This window comes from Salvelinus fontinalis, chromosome 21 (genome assembly GCF_029448725.1).
Source record: "Salvelinus fontinalis isolate EN_2023a chromosome 21, ASM2944872v1, whole genome shotgun sequence".
Classification (NCBI taxonomy): domain Eukaryota; kingdom Metazoa; phylum Chordata; class Actinopteri; order Salmoniformes; family Salmonidae; genus Salvelinus; species Salvelinus fontinalis.
This window is the reverse complement of record NC_074685.1, coordinates 10,935,119-10,956,090: the sequence shown is the minus strand read 5'-3', so window position 1 is coordinate 10,956,090 and position 20,972 is coordinate 10,935,119. Positions and strand designations below refer to the sequence as shown.

At 49.2% G+C, this 20,972-nt stretch overlaps 1 protein-coding gene across 4 annotated transcripts in view; it reads left to right on the top strand.

The window, feature by feature from the left end:
• LOC129818151 (transportin-1-like) overlaps positions 1-20,972 on the top strand; it is a 91,134-nt gene that overhangs the window by 15,114 nt on the left and 55,048 nt on the right. For all 4 annotated transcript variants that reach the window (XM_055873802.1, XM_055873800.1, XM_055873799.1 and 1 more), the window contains exons 6-13: positions 8,302-8,435; positions 8,959-9,040; positions 12,379-12,501; positions 15,054-15,172; positions 18,267-18,327; positions 18,719-18,905; positions 19,111-19,263; positions 20,252-20,477. In XM_055873802.1, the coding sequence (XP_055729777.1) occupies positions 8,302-8,435; positions 8,959-9,040; positions 12,379-12,501; positions 15,054-15,172; positions 18,267-18,327; positions 18,719-18,905; positions 19,111-19,263; positions 20,252-20,477 (1,085 nt within the window). The remainder of the gene's footprint in view (positions 1-8,301; positions 8,436-8,958; positions 9,041-12,378; positions 12,502-15,053; positions 15,173-18,266; positions 18,328-18,718; positions 18,906-19,110; positions 19,264-20,251; positions 20,478-20,972) is intronic.

The window sequence follows — 20,972 nt, the reverse complement described above, 5'->3', positions numbered from 1 at the left end:
TCTGTTTTTTGTTTCCACCTGTTAATTAATTACACTCACCTGGAGTCCAAGTTTTGAGTTAGTCCCTTATTATAAGGAGAGGAGGAAAACCAGAAGTGTGTCTGCCCTCCAGGACCGGAATTGGGCAGCCCTGCTCTACACTGATAAGCCTGGAGTTATGGGTGTGTCCTAACCGAGTTACAGCCCTCTCTCTGCAGAACAGAACACACCAGGGACATCCATCATGTGGCCCTGCTGAACATATGTGTTGCACTCATAGATATTTAAGTCCGGTGTGCATGTGGCTGGTGTGGAGGGGGTAAGAAATCTCCATGAAGGACTAAATGGAGTGTGTTTGCATGGAGGATAGCCTATTTAAATCATACATTTGATGGGAGTGTCATACTTTGCATGAAGCCTGACGCTGCGTGTTGCTCATGCAGAGTTGCATCGTGGGTAAACGCTCCCTTGTAACAGCTCCTAAAATAGCCATCCCAGAGTTCTTTGGGGTGGCCCCTGACGGCTTGCCAGCAGCACTAAATATGAAGCCGCACCACAAATGAGCTGATTGATGGTGACACACACGCATACAATTCTTCTGCACATACACACGGGACAGCAGTAGAGCTGAGACGATAAACTGAAAATTATCTACACCGACATTAATTTTCTGTGATTTTTGCTACCCAACGCTCCTGTAGATTGTTCTAAAACCATTATTTGGTCAACAGTAATAGCCTATGCGTTATGTTGATTCCTGCTATAAAAGTATCAGCCTGTACTCGTTTTGCTGTCAGCTGCTGTGTGAGCGAGCCACTCTCACTCCCTCTCCCCAATGTGCGCACAGAGGAGGGGGAGATGCATTCTGAGAAGCACAAGCATATGACCGTTCCCTGAAATGCAATTGTGGGAAAAATACACTTTTACAAAGCAATTACTGTTAGGCTTGGGCAGTATCCAGATGTTCATATTGTCGTACTGTCCTCATACCAGGATTTCGCTAGTAGGAAGAGCAGAGAAAAAATGGCATCTGTACAGAACTCATCCAGAGCTCTCTGACTTCTGTCAGAAAGCCATTATTAGATATCTGATGGCAAACATTTTAGTAGTGAATTGCATACAAGTGTAACTTCATCTCCTCGTGCGCCGCACACCAGAGACTCGCCGCTAGATATAGAACGCTATGGACTCACCAGCTCGCTTTCTTCCGTTGTGCTATTTACAAACAGACACGTGACTGGCTCAACGGTAAGCTTCGTCATTTAAAATGTGACGGGTAAATTGCAGAACGCAAGTTGACTGCAGAAGTTGCACAAGGTGACTGAAGGTAACTTATAGTAGCTACAAATATGACAATTTATTGAAAAACTTCTAATAAATAATTTTTGACGGTATTGGAAAACCATCGTGTGGCTTATTCTAAATAACCTGGTATACGATATTTACGGTATACCACCCAAGCCTAATTACAGTTTTTCTAGTTACAGAGGCGAGCCACAGCTTTCTGTGAGAATATCATACATTTTTCACATATTTAATATTGAGTTAATGGCACCACTTTACAACCGGAGTAGGCTATAGTATGGTTTTGATGCACGAGTGGCGCAGAGTGCACCATTTGCAGTGAACACACCTGTGCATCAAGTAGCCTAGGCTAGTGTTGTCACGATAGCAGAATTTTGACTTCGATACCATGTTTAATAATAATACATGGAACTTATATAGCGCTTTCAATGACCCAAGGTTACTTTACAATTGAGGGGGGAGGGGGGGCGCTTAAGGGTAAAGATGGCGATGGACTCTGAGTCATGGATGCCTGGAGGGAGGGCGTTCTAGAGCCTACGAGCAATGTTGAAGGCCCTGTTGCCGACACTGGAGCTTGGACCTGGGGATGACAAGGTGGCCTGGTGTGGTGGGTTGGTAGGGGAGAAGATCTGGCAGGTAAAATGTTGAAGGGCTCTGTAGATCAGAAGAAGGACCTTGTAATCCATGCGTTGGGAGACAGGGAGCCAGCCAGTGGAGTTCAGAGGACAGGGATGATGTGTTGCAAGGGCTTAGTGTGGGTGAGAAGTAGTGCTGCAGTTTTGAACCATTTGAAGCTTATGGGGGGAGCTTGAGTTGGTACAGGAAAGTAGTGAGTTGCAGTAGTCAAGACTGGAGGAGATGAATGCTTGTATGAGGATTTCAGCGGCAGGATGGGAGAGGAAGGACCGGACTTTTGCAATATTGCGGTGGTGGAAGAATGAGAATTTGACAGTCTTATGTTGTGGTCAAAGGAGAGGGTGGTGTCCAGGATGACATCAAGGTTGTGTGTTTGGCGGGAGGGAGAGACAGTGGTGTTGTCTTTAGTGAGGGTGGATTTGGTGCCTATGAGGAGGAGTTCAGTTTTTATCACTGTTGAGCTTGAGGACGTTTTGTTGCATCCACGTTTTTATTGCAGAGGCAGGATTCAATGTGGGTCAGAGGTGGTTGAGGATGGATTTGGTGCTGAGGTAGATCTGGGTGTCATCCGCATAGCAGTGGAAGTCAAGGTTGAAGTGACAGAGGATGCGGCCAAGTGGGAGGATGTAGATGATGAAGAGTAAGGAATCCAGTACAGAGCCCTGGGGGACACCCTGTGTAACTGCAGCTGAGTCTGAGGTGTGGCCACTGAGGGAAATGTAATGGGTCCGGTTTGTGAGGTATGATTGTAGCCAGGAGAGTGCGGTACCCTCAAAACCCAGACCCTCAAGCCTGGTGAAGAGGATCTGATGGCTCACTGTGTCAAAAGGTTTAGTATCACGGTACTCAATACCATCACGATAATACCAAAACTATACCACTGCTCTGTTCAATTGTTGGGCATCTTGAGTTCAATATTATAACATTTAAAAAACATTACATAAACTTTTTTCAGAGACAGCCATGTATGCATTAATGAATAAATTATGCAAATCATATAATCAATTTTGATCAAGTTAAGTAGTTAATAACAATTGTAATCATTTTATTTGAATGGTAAATCTATATAAACTGGGTAAATCAAGATGTAGCCTAGGCCTATTCACAGTACAGGTGAATGCATATTCATTTAGTGTGTGGATGCATTAAGATACTGCGCTTGTTTTGGCTGATTGCATGACAATCTGTTTACCTTCCATTTGTGACTTGTACTGATCAACAACATTTGCATAGAAGAACAATTTGAAAAAAATAAGCAGTCTCTTTAACCAGTATGTAGTCATTAACGAGGCAAAAGGGGTGCTGCCCGTCTGCCCTATTCACAACACAGTGATTCACACACTGAATATTCGCTGAGGCAATAGATAATCTTTGGCTGATGGCGAGACGTGACGAAGAGAATGAATAACGTTTTTTGGTTTTAAATAGTATATTATCACAAAGTACTTGAGTAGAAATGTAATGTTATCTTCAGCTGTAAGATGACAATAAATGTCATATAAATGCCTACAAAGCTGGAAGCTACTGGTATCTCCTTGCATTGTAACGTGTTGTAGACTGTATGGACATTGTTCTGTGAACCGTAATGAACAGTTAAAACATTTCTACATGCCGTGCCGCATTATTCAAGTGTGTTAACTTCTGTGCACCGTGAATGTGGAGTTATCATGATACTGCGCAGACTCCCAGTGCAGGCTAGCAACATGAAAAATCGAACCTTTTATCCACGTTCCAGCATCAAAAAAGTACAGATGTTTCGGTATACCATGCAACACTAGCCTAGGTCTAACATTGGAAAGTTTTTGTTGGTCATTTAGTCTACATTTAATGATAGATTAATCAATTAGCCTACATGGCTATAGCAACTATCATATTTAGCAATCTAGCGACGTGTTTTGAGTTTCCACTTCTTCCGGTGGTTAGTAATGGACTATAGCGCAGGCCAATATGCACGAAGATGTTGGCAGATTCTCTGAAGAGCCAAAAATAAATCTGATAATTCTGGATCCTATTTTGACAGGTTGCACATGCAAATATCTTTCATGCATTCCCTGGATATGTTAGATGAAATAGGTAACTTTTTTAAATCATAGGCTACTGCCTCTGTTGTCTAGAGCACTGCCTGCGAATGAAAAGTTATTGTCCATTAAAATATTTTGTTTATGGGTCTATTTCATTGTTATCGAGCAAAATATTTTACTTTGTCCGGATCGCCCAGTTCTTTTTATTAATTTCTTTGCTCGTTCATTGTTATAGCAGAAAATGGGCAAATTAATCGCGAAATGGATTTTGGTCCTTATCGCCCAGCTCTAGACAGTAGCCTCCATACAGATGTGTGGCTTACATGCTGACCAGACCGCACACGTCGCGTGCGCGAGCGTCGCAAAATAAATGTAGAAATCCATGTTATTAAATTATTGCACCCACACTGCTTGCGCGCGCCAACGAGCGTCTGCGACACCAAGGGCTAAAATAGATGTCGTTCCTATTTCTGACCCAGATTGCGTTGCAAGTCCTGCCTCTCCCATCTCCTCATTGGTTTATAGAAGCAGGTACCCACGTGCCATCTCCTCATTGGTTATACCCACGTGGGTGATAGAAAGACGAACTGTTTTGCCGGTAGTCGTGGTAATACAATGAAAGTTTAGATGCGATCACCATATAATTTAAACGATGAAAAGGCCTGGAAGGAGGTGAGATGACTAGAAACGATTCGGTTGTCCGTTTTATGTGTGGATTAATTGTCGGAGTAGAGATCCTTGTGCATTTCAGGTAAAATAATAACTCAATGTTTATACCCCAGGACAAATTAGCTAGCAACAACAAGCTAGCTAAATAGGACAAATTAACGTTAGCTAGCAAGTGCAAGCTAACTAGGTAAATTACCATACATGTTTAATGCTTTTCGACCTGTCCCCAAATTAATGTCATTGGTTCAGAGTTTGTTTTGATATTTTAACCTGCGTGTCGTGATCGTGTTTGGTGGGGGGATAAATGTATGCACGATGGCGCACGCGCGCAGCCGGTTTGGGCAAGGTGTTAGAATCACTGTGTTCTGAAGGAAACACACAGGGGAGCTCACACACCTACATGCATTCACATACAGTAAAGCCTAGACATACGTTATCCTCTCATGTCCTTGTTACTCACTGATCTGACACACAGAACAAACAACCTTTGTACTTTAGAATGACCTAATCTTGACTTGATGACAGATGAGTCTCTCCACTCAGGAACCACACCTGCTTTCAATATACTTTTAATATCCCTCATTTACTGAAGTGTTTCCATTATTTTGGCAGTTACATGTGTGTTTCTGTACTGTTCTCTCTCTCCTCTGTCACCCCCTTTTCTCCCCCTTTCTCCTCTCTCTCCCCCCTTTCTCTCTTCGGTCACCCCTTTGTATTCTCTCTTTTCCCTCTGCACCCCTCACTCTATAAAAAGACAGAATCAGGTGTGTGTGATGTCGCCTAACGCTTATAGGACGTTGGTTGATGGCTTTATGTAGGTTTTTGCTGGAGAGCAGTTTTTACAATGGTGACTGGGCAGTTGGAAGGTGCTTGTGCGTGTCTACCAACCGGCTCCAGCGCTGGCTAGTGCGTGCTCATTCAGACACTGCTGTAAACTGTACAGTGTCGTGTCTGAACATAGCATTCAAACAGAGTAAGGATGGAAGAGGAAAATTGAAAGGAATTGTTTATTTAACCCCTTTTTCTCTCAGCAGACTTGCATTCTTTTGCATAATTGTCATTATTGCACCTCCCATTTTGACAACAAGGCTCCTACAAGGACTGTCCAGCTTCATTGGTATGCAGTGCCTTGACTACTCTCTCACGCACACACTCCTGTCCCAGTCACCAGTCTATATATTTAAAGTTGTCCTCCAGTGATTTAAAAAAAATATATATATGTACTGTTAAAAAGCAATATCCTGGGGCCTCCCGAGTGGTGCAGTGGTCTAAGACACTGAGTAAGTAAGTGGTCTAAGACACTGCATCGCAGTGCTAGCTGTGCCACTAGAGATTCTAGGTTCGAGTCCAGTCTCTGTCGCAGCCGGCCACGAACAGGAGACCCAATGGGCGGTGCACAATTGGCCCAGTGTCGTCCGGATTAGGGGAGTGTGTGGCCTGCTCGGATGTTCTTGTCCCATCTCGTACTAGCGACTCCTGTGGCGGGCCGGGCGCAGTGCACGCTGACACAGTCGCCAGGTGTATGGTGTTTCCTCTGACACATTGGTGTGGCTGGCTTCCAGGTTAAGTGGGCATTGTGTCAAGAAGCAGTGCGGCTTGGTTGGGTTGTGTTTCGGAGGACGCATGGCTCTCGACCTTTGCCTCTCCAGAGTCCGTACGGGAGTTGCAGCGATGAGACAAGACTGTAACTACCAATTGGATATCACGAAATTGGGGAGAAAAAGGGCAACAAAAACAATTTAAATACAAAAAAAACCACACCAAAAATATCCCAAGTATAAATACTGTAAAGTACACACTAAAGGGTAAAAAATATATGTTTTGAGCAAAATAGTGTTTTTTAGACACAAACTTCATGCCGTTGGTCTGATGGAGATTGTGATGTCATCGGCCTCCCCCCTTGCTTGAGGAACAATAGAGAACAAAAGAGGAAAAGCCCACCCCTTCGCTTGTGGAGGATACCTGGACCACCTATTGAGATGTGCATGTTAAGGAAATCAGGTGATAAATGAGCTGAAAAGGAGACTGGAGAAAGACTTTAACCTTTGCCCTACAGTCTCCATAACCTTTGCCCTACACAGTCTCCATCCCAATTGGATGTGTCCACTTCCTTGTAAGCTATTGCTGACCTTGGTTTAACCTTGGTTGGAATGCTCCTCGATTGGCTCTCTCATAATGATAGAAACCGTGTATTTTCTTTAACCACGCCGTCTCGTTCTCCAAGCATTCTGGCTGGAAGGAAACAGCTCCCGCCCTGGAAACGGTTTCCATGGAAACAGCCTTCAGACAGCACCACTGTCGCCGCGCTCTTTGTTGCATCTGATCAGATTCCTCTCTGTGTGTGTGTGTGTGTGATGTACGTGTGGCTGCATATTAAATGTGTGTCAGCCACTGCCATCAACTCAATCTATATTTCCCTGGGAAGAAACGTTCCAAGGCTGCTGCATCATTTGCCCATATAGACATATTAACTACACATAATCAGCTGGCTTACATCATCAATGCCCTCTTCAGGTTTAGATAATAGAGCTTTTCAAGGGGCTTGTGTGTTTTTATGTATATAATTCATAGCTGTGATGTTTGCTGGTTGTGGGCGTAAGGTCATTGTGAAGTGGTAATACCTACCTTACAAGTAGAAGATTAGACACTCCTGTGGAGTAGATTTCAGTTGTCTTGCTGAGACACATGATCATATGTGACACACAGATACTTCTATCCTCCCTACTTTGGGTGTTTTGTGTGTGTGCGTGTTGGGTGTGCGACTGTGTGCGTGTCACACCGTGTATTACGGAACCCCTAGTGACTTTTACAGAGGAAGCTTTCTTTAATGTAGTCGTTCTATAATTCCATCACACACACTGACAGCCTCACATGAATAAGCCTGTACTCTAGCTGTTTTGTGTTTTCACTGTCAAATTCACCATTTTGTCCTGCTGTTCATTTCCTAAGTGGCCAGCCTGGCCAGCTTGTGTTTCTCCTTGTGGTGTGTTGGGTACAGTACGTGGTGTGTTAGGTACAGTACGTGGCGTGTTAGGTACAGTACGTGGCGTGTTAGGTACAGTACGTGGCGTGTTAGGTACAGTACGTGGCGTGTTAGGTACAGTACGTGGCGTGTTAGGTACAGTACGTGGCGTGTTAGGTACAGTATGTGGCGTGTTAGGTACAGTACGTGGCGTGTTAGGTACAGTACGTGGCGTGTTAGGTACAGTACGCGGCGTGTTAGGTACAGTACGTGGCGTGTTAGGTACAGTATGTGGCGTGTTAGGTACAGTACGTGGCGTGTTAGGTACAGTACGTGGCGTGTTAGGTACAGTACGTGGCGTGTTAGGTACAGTACGTGGCGTGTTAGGTACAGTATGTGGCGTGTTAGGTACAGTATGTGGCGTGTTAGGTACAGTATGTGGCGTGTTAGGTACAGTACGTGGCGTGTTAGGTACAGTACGCGGCGTGTTAGGTACAGTACGCGGCGTGTTAGGTACAGTATGTGGTGATGAAGGCTTCTCATACCTGTTGTTTTTATAGGTTGACTCCAGGTTGATGGAGTATGACATCTTTACTGTCCATATGGTCTCCTGTCCTTGAGGCTGGCTGATAAATATATATTAAAACACCTGGGGGGGCTTTCTGGCCATGAAACATATTGGTTAACCCCCTTCCCCCACATCTCCCTCTCTCCCCCTCTTTCTCTCAGGGGGCGTTTGGCGCTCTTCAGAAGATCTGTGAGGACTCAGCAGAGATCTTGGACAGTGACGTGTTGGACCGTCCGCTCAACGTTATGATCCCAAAGTTCCTGCAGTTCTTCAAACACAGCAGCCCCAAGATAAGGTAATCAATCCAAATGTATTTATAAAGCCTTTTTTTTTTTTTTTTTTTTTACATCAGCAGTTGTCAAAGTGCCTTACTATAACCCGGCCTAGACCCCAAAAGGCAAGCAGAAACACCGTGGTAAGCAAAAGCCCCTAGAGTATGAGTGTACTGGGCCTCCCTCTCCCTGCTCACAGCCTTGACTCTTTCGCTCACTCCCGGTAGAGCCAACACCTTGCCTCGCCTCTAATTGGTTCCAAAACAACCCATAGCCAGGGGTTGTTTTCAGATCTAGCTATATTTACAGGCACTTTGATCCAAAATGTTCTCTCAGATCCCTCTTTCCTCAGGCTTATAGATGACTGTATCTCTCTCTGTGTCTGTCTTTAGGCGTTATCAGTGTCTGAGATCCCAGATTGGAGACTGGGGGGTGGAAAGGGGATAGAAAGGGGAGGAACACAGACAGAGGCAGCATTGATAAGGGGGAACACATGAGTTTGGGTGGTGTGAGGTTGAGCTCTGTTGTCTTGTTGTGGTGTTGCAGGTCTCATGCCATCGCCTGCGTCAACCAGTTCATCATCAGTAGGACCCAGGCCCTAATGCTGCACATCGATGACTTCATCGAGGCAAGTCTGACCCTGCCGTGACCTCTGCAGTCTGACCTATATACTCTGACCTCCCATAATCCCCAGACAGCCCTGTGACTATCTAATATGCACACAAAGTCAGAAATGCCATGAGACTTCTGCAATCAAGTCATACATACACACACACAGCCCACCCAACTAGCCTCCGCTCTCAGGTGCAGCCAGCCAGGCGGGCAGGTATATGGCCTCAGCTCTCAGTACGGTGTGTCAGTAGGTTAGGTCTGAGCCTCTACGCAGCACTACACTGCAGTACCAAGAGCCAGGCCCTAGCTGCAGTTCAGTACACCAACCGCAATTCCACCGATTGGATCAGGGCTGATAATCCGTTAGGACTAGATCACATTAACCACTGATGAGCTTAACTTCCAGCCAGCTGGGCCCTGGATGAGGATGATGCATCCAGCAACCGCACAGTGACAATTACAATACAGCAAGTGGATAGGAGATAAAGAGCTATTGTTTAAAGTCCCTCTGTCACATCTTCAGCTGTGGGGGTGAGAGAGAGGGCACTCTGCGTAGAAGGGGCACAGGTCACATGAAATCCAATTTGCATACTCTAAATAAAGTGTCCATTTATTTCTGTAGGGCTTTTTAGAGCTATTTTCAATGGTGAGTTGTTTGTGATAATGGGCAGAAGGCCAGAGTTGATAGCAGGCTCTGAGATGCTCATTAGGTCAGTAGATGACCAGAGGCTTAGTAGTCTAATTGGTACAGAAAGTGATCTGAAAGGCTAAACTGATCCGAGATCAGCAATCCTACTCTTGAGATGCAGGGTAGGACCTAGAGGGACCAGAGGGACCAAAAGTCTTGCATCAAACTCAAAAATCAAGACAATAACAGAAAACATTGCATCACTTTATGTGCCTGACATATCTTCTGTAGTCGGACTGTTTTAGTGAAGGAGGAGCAATGCTTTTTGATAACATTATGAATAAATCAAATAGGTCTGGAGACGCTTTGGGCTGCCGCACACACAGAGACCAAACTGTCACGGACACCACATGACACAGAGCATAAAATAATGACCAATAGCGACAAGTGTCACATCAAAGGTGACAGGCTTGTGGTGCTGAAAGGACAGCGACCGTAATACCTGTGCACTCCATGGCGCTGAAGGAGAGACAGTTTTGGTCAAACACACAGACGTGGCTGATACACAGGCGACAGCAGTCACACACAGCATATGTTATTTAATAATGTTAAGGAATCAGCAGCTTCAGTAGGCCCCATGAAATCAGAACAATACAAAAGCACAACCACTATAACTTCCCATTACAAGTATATTTTATCACATTCATCACACTAATGGGTGATGTAAGCTTTTTAAATGCAACAATGTTTCACAGTCATTATTTTCAAGAGATAGCTAACCGCAAGCGAGCTGCAACAAAATCTTGAAAAGGGTGAAGCTAATAAATTAGCAACAACATCCACCTTGAAGTTGATAACTGCTGCTCCAGCTGTCGTCGCCGTTGGCAGACTACTACAACACAAGCTAGCTAACGTTACTAGCTTTACGCCCCGATCACACCGACAGCATCGTTGTATTTTGTTACACCAGATGTACATTATTTTCCAATGGAACGCTGTGCAGCATTGCGTTGCAGAGGCAGTTGGAGTGCATTTTGTTTTCTGTGTGGCGCATACGTTGGATTTATCTAACGTATTCATAAACTTGACAGAAATAATAGCAAAAGGTGAATGTTGAAGTTTTGTTGCACATATCCAGTAACAGTGTTGGATTACATAATGAAAAATGCAATGCAATGCAATGATGCTGTCGGTCTGATCGAGGCGTTAGCGTGGGAAAACAACTACTGCTTACACCACTGATTATTTGCTTTTGCGCTGGTGAAGAAGCCGGATGTGGAGGTCCTGGGCTGGCGTGGTTACACGTGGTCTGTGGTTGTGAGGCTGGTTGGACGCACTACCAAATTTACTACAACGACGTTGCAGGTGGCTAATGGTAGAGAAATGAACATTAAATTCTCTTGCAACAGCTCTGGTGGACATTCCTGCGGTCAGCATGCCAATTGCACGCTCCCTCAACTTGACACATCTGTTGTGTGTCAAAACTGCACATTTTAGTGGCCTTCTATTGTTAAATCAAATCAAGTTGTATTTGTCACATGCACCGAATACAACCTTACATACAAATGCTTACATACCTTACCCAACAAAGCAGTTGAAGAAATAGAGTTAAGAAAATATTTACTCAATAAAGTATGACAATAAAGAGGCTATATACGGGGCACCGGTACCAAGTCAATGTGGAGGCTATATACGGGGTACCGGTACCGAGTCAATGTGGAGGCTATATACGGGGTACCGGTACCGAGTCAATGTGCGGGGGTACAGGTTAGTCGAGGTAATTTGTACATGTAGGTAGAGGTAAAGTAGATAAACAGCGTTCCCAGACTGCCTGTTCAGGGGCAGAACGACAGATTTGTACCGTGTCAGCTCGGGGATTCGAACTTGCAACCTTTCGGTTACTAGTCCAACGCTCTAACCACTAGGCTACTCTCCCGCCTCATAAATTGTACACAAATTTATGCACAAAATTTGAGAGAAATATGCTTTTTGTGCATATGGAACATTTCTGGGATCTTTTATTTCAGCTCATGAAACATGGGACCAACATTTTACATGTTGCATTTATATTTTTGTTCAGTATAGATAATTTAATAATAAAGAAAAACATGTTTATTTATTAGCCTAGTGGTTATAAGTATTTAGGCATATGATGTGAAATAGGCCTCATATGAAATCATTGTCAAAGGCACAAGAGATACTGTTGCATGTAGGTCTAGATTATTTACAGATTGATTATATAGAAATATCAAAACATTATTTTAACAACTCCAAAGCAATTGCATGTGGCGCAGGGAACCACTGACTTGCTGCATTTTTCTATTATCAGGACACCTGCTGGTAACTCTTAACTGGTTAGGACAGCTCATGAGGTGTCTTAAATATCTGTCAACTAGGTGGGACTCTTATGACTAAAGAGGCTTCATGCAAAGCTTTTATTTTTATCCTTAAGAGTAGGAGTAAAATGTCTATATTCTCACCACTTATGAACAATTTTATATTCTGAGACCCTCTATGGTTACGGGTCCTGGTCAGAACTCATGACATATGAAGACATTCTGGTCTCCTTTCCTTGGCTCTGTGTCAAATACTTACAAAAAAAGCCAATGTCCGCTTTCCTTCATTAGTAATGCAATGTCAAACACAGGATGCATCTCCAAGTAATGAAAGTTGGGACTAGTATGTGTGCTTGTGTTTTGATGTTTGACCCTCCTCCCTCCCTGTAGAACCTGTTTGCCCTGGCGACTGATGAGGAGCCAGAGGTGAGGAAGAACGTTTGCAGAGCTCTGGTCATGCTGCTGGAAGTCCGCATGGACCGTCTCCTACCGCATATGCACAACATCATAGAGGTGAGACTGGTACTGGGGCTGAGGGTAGGACTGGGTTGGGCTAGGACATGGACCGTCTCCTACCGCACATGCACAACATCATAGAGGTGAGACTGGTACTGGGGCTGAGGGTAGGACTGGGTTGGGCTAGGACATGGACCGTCTCCTACCGCACATGCACAACATCATAGAGGTGAGACTGGTACTGGGGCTGAGGGTAGGACTGGGTTGGGCTAGGACATGGACCGTCTCCTACCGCACATGCACAACATCATAGAGGTGAGACTGGTACTGGGGCTGAGGGTAGGACTGGGTTGGGCTAGAACATGGACCGTCTCCTACCGCACATGCACAACATCATAGAGGTGAGACTGGTACTGGGGCTGAGGGTAGGACTGGGTTGGGCTAGGACATGGACCGTCTCCTACCGCACATGCACAACATCATAGAGGTGAGACTGGGACTGGGGTATTGGGTATGGGGGTAGGACTTGGGCTTGTATTCTGTAATGCCTGGTGTACACTACAGGACTTTCAAAATCCTAACATCACTGAGCCTCTCACATTGAACAACTGTCTTTCCTGTAGTTGTTTTGTGTTGCCAACATAGTGTTGCGCACGCTAACCATCTGGCAGACACGTGTCACACACTACAAGATTCTTCACTTGGTCGTGAGGATTCTCTATACCACGCTGTCTCACCAAAACAATGATATGATTTAACGTAGCTACGAGCTGTGGCTCAAAGCAGCCTCACAAAGGTTCAGTAACACATTCACACTTGCCATACAGAGTTGAAAGATCTAGCCAACGTTTTGAATTGAATAACATTGCTCGTGAACTTCAGAGCTGTAACGATTTGACACTTTGGTTAAAGGCAAGTACAATACACATACTAGTAGTAGTCATAGCTCCTGCTCCAGAGTCTACACATTCTGGGTGATGTGGTACCACGTCAGCATCTCACTGGCTTCTTCTCTGGCCAGCTCTCATTGGCTATTGCTGATCACGTTCTGAAAACTTGTCATTGCACATCTCACACAAGAGCATTGCAGATTTTGTGCCCATAAAGTCAAACATCCTTGAAAATATCGTGACGTCTGGGACTGCTCAAAGACGGAGCAGTAGCGCTTAGATTGCATCTCTGACCCGCTCACATTAAACAAGTGTCGGTGACAGCAACGACATGGGTATTTTGTTTACGATCTCAAAAACCTGTCTGGGACAACTATACCACGGCCAAAATGGTGTAGTGTACACACGGTTTAAGCTGCAGGGCGGGAGGTGCAGGGGGAGTGTCACGAACCGGCTCAGAGCCCGTAACAAAAGGGAGACAACGTGGAGATAAGGAGTAACAAAATATATTTATTAAATAAAGTAACCTAAATGCAACTAACAATGGTGTGTGTAATCAGTAATCAGTAGTGTAAGTGAGTGTTTTGGCAGGCATGAATGTGATAATGCGGTGTGTTGAAAGGTGCTAAAGCAAACAACCAAAAAGTCACAAAAAACCACAACAAAATATATAAAGGTGTCTGCATGGAGAGTCTCCTCCATGAACGGGGAAGTGGTGCATTTATCCTGGAAGACACCGGGCCCAGGTGTTTCCCATGTATCTGATGACCCTCCCAACTCCGCCCACCGACATGCTAATAAGGAAACAAGAGCAAAGAGAGAATACGGCAGACAGAGTGGGAGGGTCGTCACAGGAGTGAATTAAGTTGCGAGGGAGGGATATAGAGAGGAAAGGAGAGAGGAAAACAAACCGATTTAATGGATACCTCTTGGTCTCATCAAATCAGCTCAAGATGCCAACTTGTGGCCAAAAGCCTTATTCTCTAGACAGGTTCATCTGAAAGATTTAATTCTCTAGACATGTTCATATGAAAGCTTTAATTCTCCAGACAGGTTCATCTGAAAGATTTAATTCTCCAGACAGGTTCATCTGAAAGATTTAATTCTCCAGACAGGTACATCTGAAAGATTTAATTCTCCAGACAGGTTCATCTGAAAGATTTAATTCTCTAGACAGGTTCATCTGAAAGATTTTATTCTCCAGACAGGTTCATCTGAAAGATTTTATTCTCCAGACAGGTTTATCTGAAAGATTTTATTCTCTAGACATGTTCGTCTGAAAGCTTTAATTCTCCAGACAGGTTCATCTGAAAGATTTAATTCTCTAGACAGGTTCATCTGAAAGCTTTAATTCTCCAGACAGGTTCATCTGAAAGCTTTAATTCTCCAGACAGGTTCATCTGAAAGCTTTAATTCTCCAGACAGGTTCATCTGAAAGCTTTAATTCTCCAGACAGGTTCATCTGAAAGCTTTAATTCTCCAGACAGGTTCATCTGAAAGCTTTAATTCTCTAGACAGGTTCATATGAAAGATTTAATTCTCCAGACAGGTTCATATGAAAGATTTAATTCTCCAGACAGGTTCATCCATAATCTGTCATGTGAATGTGATTGTGGCTGCCCAGCTCCTGGCCTTGAAATGAATCCTGAATATTGATTGAGGTAGTGAATTACAAATATAATGTTAATAGTACTACATTTCCCATGGTCCTCTCCTCAGTACATGCTGCAGAGGACTCAGGACCAGGATGAGAACGTGGCTCTGGAGGCCTGTGAGTTCTGGCTGACACTGGCTGAACAGCCTGTCTGTAAGGATGTGCTGTGTAACTACCTCTCCAAGTGAGTAACACACATACAGACTAAAGCTGTCATTCTAGGCCTCCCCCCGGTGTACTGTCCTCATCCTGTCACCCTGGCCGTTGATCAGAGCCATAGCTGTTAGAGCTCATCTGTGACACAATGGTGACACTGCTGACATTAATGTTGCCTGTCCCTGCCCTGTCTACCCCATGCTCCCTTTCCCCCGTCCCCTCCGTGCTCCCTTTCCCCCGTCCCCTCCGTGCTCCCTCTACCCCATGCTCCCTCTCCCCCGTCCTCTCCGTGCTCCCTCTCCCCCGTCCCCTCCGTGCTCCCTCTCCCCCGTCCCCTCCGTGCTCCCTCTACCCCATGCTCCCTCTCCCCCGTCCCCTCCATGCTCCCTCTCCCCCGTCCCCTCCGTGCTCCCTCTCCCCCGTCCCCTCCGTGCTCCCTCTACCCCATGCTCCCTCTCCCCCGTCCTCTCCGTGCTCCCTCTCCCCCGTCCCCTCCGTGCTCCCTCTACCCCATGCTCCCTCTCCCCCGTCCTCTCCGTGCTCCCTCTCCCCCGTGCTCCCTCTCCCCCGTCCCCTCCGTGCTCCCTCTACCCCATGCTCCCTCTCCCCCGTCCTCTCCGTGCTCCCTCTCCCCCGTCCTCTCCGTGCTCCCTCTCCCCCGTCCTCTCCGTGCTCCCTCTCCCCCGTCCTCTCCGTGCTCCCTCTACCCCGTCCCCTCCGTGCTTCCTCTACCCCGTCCCCTCCGTGCTCTCTTTACCCCATGCTCCCTCTCCCCCGTCCCCTCCGTGCTCCCTCTCCCCCGTCCCCTCCGTGCTCCCTCTACCCCATGCTCCCTCTCCCCCGTCCCCTCCGTGCTCCCTCTACCCCATGCTCCCTCTCCCCCGTCCTCTCCGTGCTCCCTCTCCCCCGTCCTCTCCGTGCTCCCTCTCCCCCGTCCTCTCCGTGCTCCCTCTCCCCCGTCCTCTCCGTGCTCCCTCTACCCCGTCCCCTCCGTGCTTCCTCTACCCCGTCCCCTCCGTGCTCCCTCTACCCCGTCCCCTCCGTGCTCCCTCTACCCCATCCCCTCCGTGCTCCCTCTACCCCATCCCCTCCGTGCTCCCTCTACCCCGTCCCCTCCGTGCTCCCTCTCCCCATGCTCCCTCTCCCCCGTCCCCTCCGTGCTCCCTCTACCCCGTCCCCTCCGTGCTCCCTCTCCCCATGCTCCCTCTCCCCTATCCCCTCCGTGCTCCCTCTACCCCGTCCCCTCCGTGCTCCCTCTCCCCATGCTCCCTCTCCCCGTCCCCTCCGTGCTCCCTCTCCCCATGCCCCTCTACCCCGTCCCCTCCGTGCTCCCTCTCCCCATGCTCCCTCTACCCCATCCCCTCTGTGCTCCCTCTACCCCGTCCCCTCCGTGCTCCCTCTCCCCATGCTCCCTCTCCCCCGTCCCCTCCGTGCTCCCTCTACCCCGTCCCCTCCGTGCTCCCTCTCCCCATGCTCCCTCTCCCCCATCCCCTCCGTGCTCCCTCTCCCCATGCTCCCTCTCCCCCATCCCCTCCGTGCTCCCTCTACCCCGTCCCCTCCCTGCTCCCTCTCCCCGTGTTCCCTCTACCCCATCCCCTCCGTGCTCCCTCTACCCCGTCCCCTCCGTGCTCCCTCTACCCCGTCCCCTCCGTGCTCCCTCTACCCCGTCCCCTCCGTGCTCCCTCTACCCCGTCCCCTCCGTGCTCCCTCTACCCCGTCCCCTCCGTGCTCCCTCTACCCCGTCCCCTCCGTGCTCCCTCTCCCCATGCTCCCTCTACCCCGTCCCCTCCGTGCTCCCTCTACCCCGTCCCCTCCGTGCTCCCTCTCCCCATGCTTCCTCTCCCCCATCCCCTCCGTGCTCCCTCTACCCCGTCCCCTCCGTGCTCCCTCTCCCCATGCTCCCTCTACCCCGTCCCCTCCGTGCTCCCTCTACCCCGTCCCCTCCGTGCTCCCTCTACCCCGTCCCCTCCGTGCTCCCTCTACCCCGTCCCCTCCGTGCTCCCTCTCCCCATGCTCCCTCTACCCCGTCCCCTCCGTGCTCCCTCTACCCCGTCCCCTCCGTGCTCCCTCTCCCCATGCTTCCTCTCCCCCATCCCCTCCGTGCTCCCTCTACCCCGTCCCCTCCGTGCTCCCTCTACCCCGTCCCCTCCGTGCTCCCTCTACCCCGTCCCCTCCGTGCTCCCTCTACCCCGTCCCCTCCGTGCTCCCTCTCCCCATGCTCCCTCTACCCCATCCCCTCCGTGCTCCCTCTACCCCGTCCCCTCCGTGCTCCCTCTCCCCATGCTCCCTCTCCCCCATCCCCTCCGTGCTCCCCCTCCCCCTCCGTGCTCCCTCTCAACCTCCCCCTCCGTGCTCCCTCTCCCCCATCCCCTCCGTGCTCCCTCTCCCCCATTCCCTCCGTGCTCCCTCTCCCCATGCTCCCTCTCCCCCATCCCCTCCGTGCTCCCCCTCCCCCTCCGTGCTCCCTCTCCCCCTCCTCCTCCGTGCTCCCTCTCCCCCTCCCCCTCCATGCTCCCTCTCCCCATCCCCTCCGTGCTCCCTCTCCCCATCCCCTCTGTGCTCCCTCTCCCCCATCCCCTCCGTGCTCCCTCTCCCCATGCTCCCTCTCCCCCATCCCCTCCGTGCTCCCTCTACCCCGTCCCCTCCGTGCTCCCTCTCCCCATGCTCCCTCTCCCCCATCCCCTCCGTGCCCTCTCTCCCCATGCTCCCTCTCCCCCATCCCCTCCGTGCTCCCTCTCCCCCATCCCCTCCGTGCTCCCTCTCCCCCATCCCCTCCGTGCTCCCTCTCCCCCATCCCCTCCGTGCCCTCTCTCCCCATGCTCCCTCTCCCCCATCCCCTCCGTGCTCCCTCTCCCCCATCCCCTCCGTGCCCTCTCTCCCCCATCCCCTCCGTGCCCTCTCTCCCCATGCTCACTCTCCCCATCCCCTCCGTGCTCCCTCTCCCCCATTGCCTCCGTGCTCCCTCTCCCCCATCCCCTCCGTGCCCTCTCTCCCCATGCTCCCTCTCCCCATCCCCTCCGTGCTCCCTCTCCCCATGCTCCCTCTCCCCCATTCCCTCCATGCTCCCTCTCCCCATGTTCCCTATCCCCCATTCCCCACCTCTCGATCCCTGTCTGTTCCAGGCTGATTCCGGTGCTCGTCAACGGGATGAAGTACTCCGAGATCGACATCATTCTGCTCAAGGTCAGTCTGCTCTGAGTGTGAGCCAGGAAATGGATCTATGGCCTGCTGCTGGACTGCACCTTGTGGTTATGTACTGGACACATCACACCTTAACCCTGGGAGACGGTGGAGGGTTTTAAAGACCAGGCATGGCCATGTCTCAACCCTGGCTGTGTGTAGGTCCTGTCACGGGCCTGTCACTATGGTTACAATGACATTTTTTCATGCATAAATATGTATGTGTCTCTGTCTGCTGTTAGGATAGTCTGATAGGTCAACTGATGGCTACCTAGCTATAGCCCTGAAGGCAGCTCACTGTCTTAAAGTAGTATCAATAGTTAGAATTGCATACCTTTGTGTGTGTAGCCTTACAAGTGTGGAAATGTGTGTTTAACTGTGTGTGTGTGGTCAGGGTGATGTGGACGAGGATGATGATGAGGCCATCCCTGACAACGAGCAGGACATCAGGCCCAGATTCCACCGCTCCCGTACCGTTGCCCAGCAACACGAGGGCGACCGTGACGGCATCGAGGACGATGACGACGATGATGATGATGATGACCTGGACGATGATGACACCATCTCTGACTGGAACCTCCGTGAGTGGACCTCTCATTATCTGGTTTTCTCTTCTGGTTTTCTCTTCTGGTTTTCTTGCTTTGTCTCGCTTACTCTTTTTTCTCTGTCTTGCTCGCTCGCTCCCTCTCGCACTCGCTCCCTCTCACGCCATCGATATTGTTGACCTTTTTGTGTGATTGTCTGTGTACCTCTGTTTATTAACGCGCCCCCTCTCACTGTCTCCAGGTAAGTGTTCAGCAGCAGCGTTGGACGTGTTGGCAAACGTGTTCAGAGATGACCTGCTCCTCCCCATCCTGCCTCTCCTCAAAGAGCTGCTCTTCCACCCAGAGTGGGTCATCAAGGAGTCTGGTATACTCGTCCTGGGTGCCATCGCTGAGGGTAAGGACTAGCAGAGACTGGTATACTGGTCCTGGGGGCCATCGCTGAGGGTAAGGACTAGCAGAGACTGGTATACTGGTCCTGGGGGCCATCGCTGAGGGTAAGGACTAGCAGAGACTGGTATACTGGTCCTGGGGGCCATCGCTGAGGGTAAGGACTAGCAGAGACTGGTATACTGGTCCTGGGGGCCACCGCTGAGGGTAAGGACTAGCAGAGACTGGTATACTGGTCCTGGGGGCCATCGCTGAGGGTAAGGACTAGCAGAGACTGGTATACTGGTCCTGGGGGCCATCGCTGAGGGTAAGGACTAGCAGAGACTGGTATACTGGTCCTGGGGGCCATCGCTGAGGGTAAGGACTAGCAGAGACTGGTATACTGGTCCTGGGGGCCATCGCTGAGGGTAAGGACTAGCAGAGACTGGTATACTGGTCCTGGGGGCCATCGCTGAGGGTAAGGACTAGCAGAGACTGGTATACTGGTCCTGGGGGCCATCGCTGAGGGTAAGGACTAGCAGAGACTGGTATACTGGTCCTGGGGGCCATCGCTGAGGGTAAGGACTAGCAGAGACTGGTATACTGGTCCTGGGGGCCATCGCTGAGGGTAAGGACTAGCAGAGACTGGTATACTGGTCCTGGGGGCCATCGCTGAGGGTAAGGACTAGCAGAGACTGGTATACTGGTCCTGGGGGCCATCGCTGAGGGTAAGGACTAGCAGAGACTGGTATACTGGTCCTGGGGGCCATCGCTGAGGGTAAGGACTAGCAGAGACTGGGAGGGGGAGGAAGTGATAGACTATACAGTGGTGAAAGAGAATGTACAGTGTGTTTGTCCACTTGTGTGGTCAGGAAGTTGCTTAATTCTAGCTGTCAGGGGTATTCTACCATGCAACCTGAACGAAGGACTACACAAGACAATCTCTCTTCACCATTTTCACCGCTGATCTTAAAGCCAGTAGAACCCAATAGTCTAACCCCATGTCATTTTCCCAGGTTGTATGCAGGGTATGATCCCCTACCTGCCAGAGCTCATCCCCCACCTGGTGCAGTGTCTGAGTGATGAGAAGGCCCTGGTGCGCTCCATCACCTGCTGGACCCTGAGTCGATATGCCCACTGGGTGGTCAGCCAGCCTCCTGACACCTATCTGAAGCCACTGATGACTGAGCTCCTCAAACGCATCCTGGACTCCAACAAGAGGGTGCAGGAGGCTGCCTGCAGGTGAGTCAGCATGTGGTCAGCTGTTGGTAGCTGTGCTCATGTTTGACCAGATGTCTGATTTATTTCTAAATGATCAGTAATAAGTGGCTCTGGGTTCTAAAGCTGGGAACGGCAGTCCTTGGAGTTGAAGTCAAGATGATGATCATTGTGACGATCAGTTGATCCAATCAAAAGTTTTTGAACAACATTTCAAAAAGAAGAGCTTGACTGTGAAGTGGTGTTCTAAACAACCTTTTATTTCTCTCTCCCCCTCTCTCTCTCCTGCCTTATCCCCCTCCTCTCTTCCCCTCTCTCTCCTGCCTTATCCCCCTCTCTCTCCTGCCTTATCCCCCTCCTCTATCCCCCTCTCTCTCCTGCCTTATCCCCCTCCTCTATCCCCCTCTCTCTCCTGCCTTATCCCCCTCCTCTCTTCCCCTCTCTCTCCTGCCTTATCCCCCTCCTCTATCCCCCTCTCTCTCCTGCCTTATCCCCCTCTATCCCCCTCTCTCTCCTGCT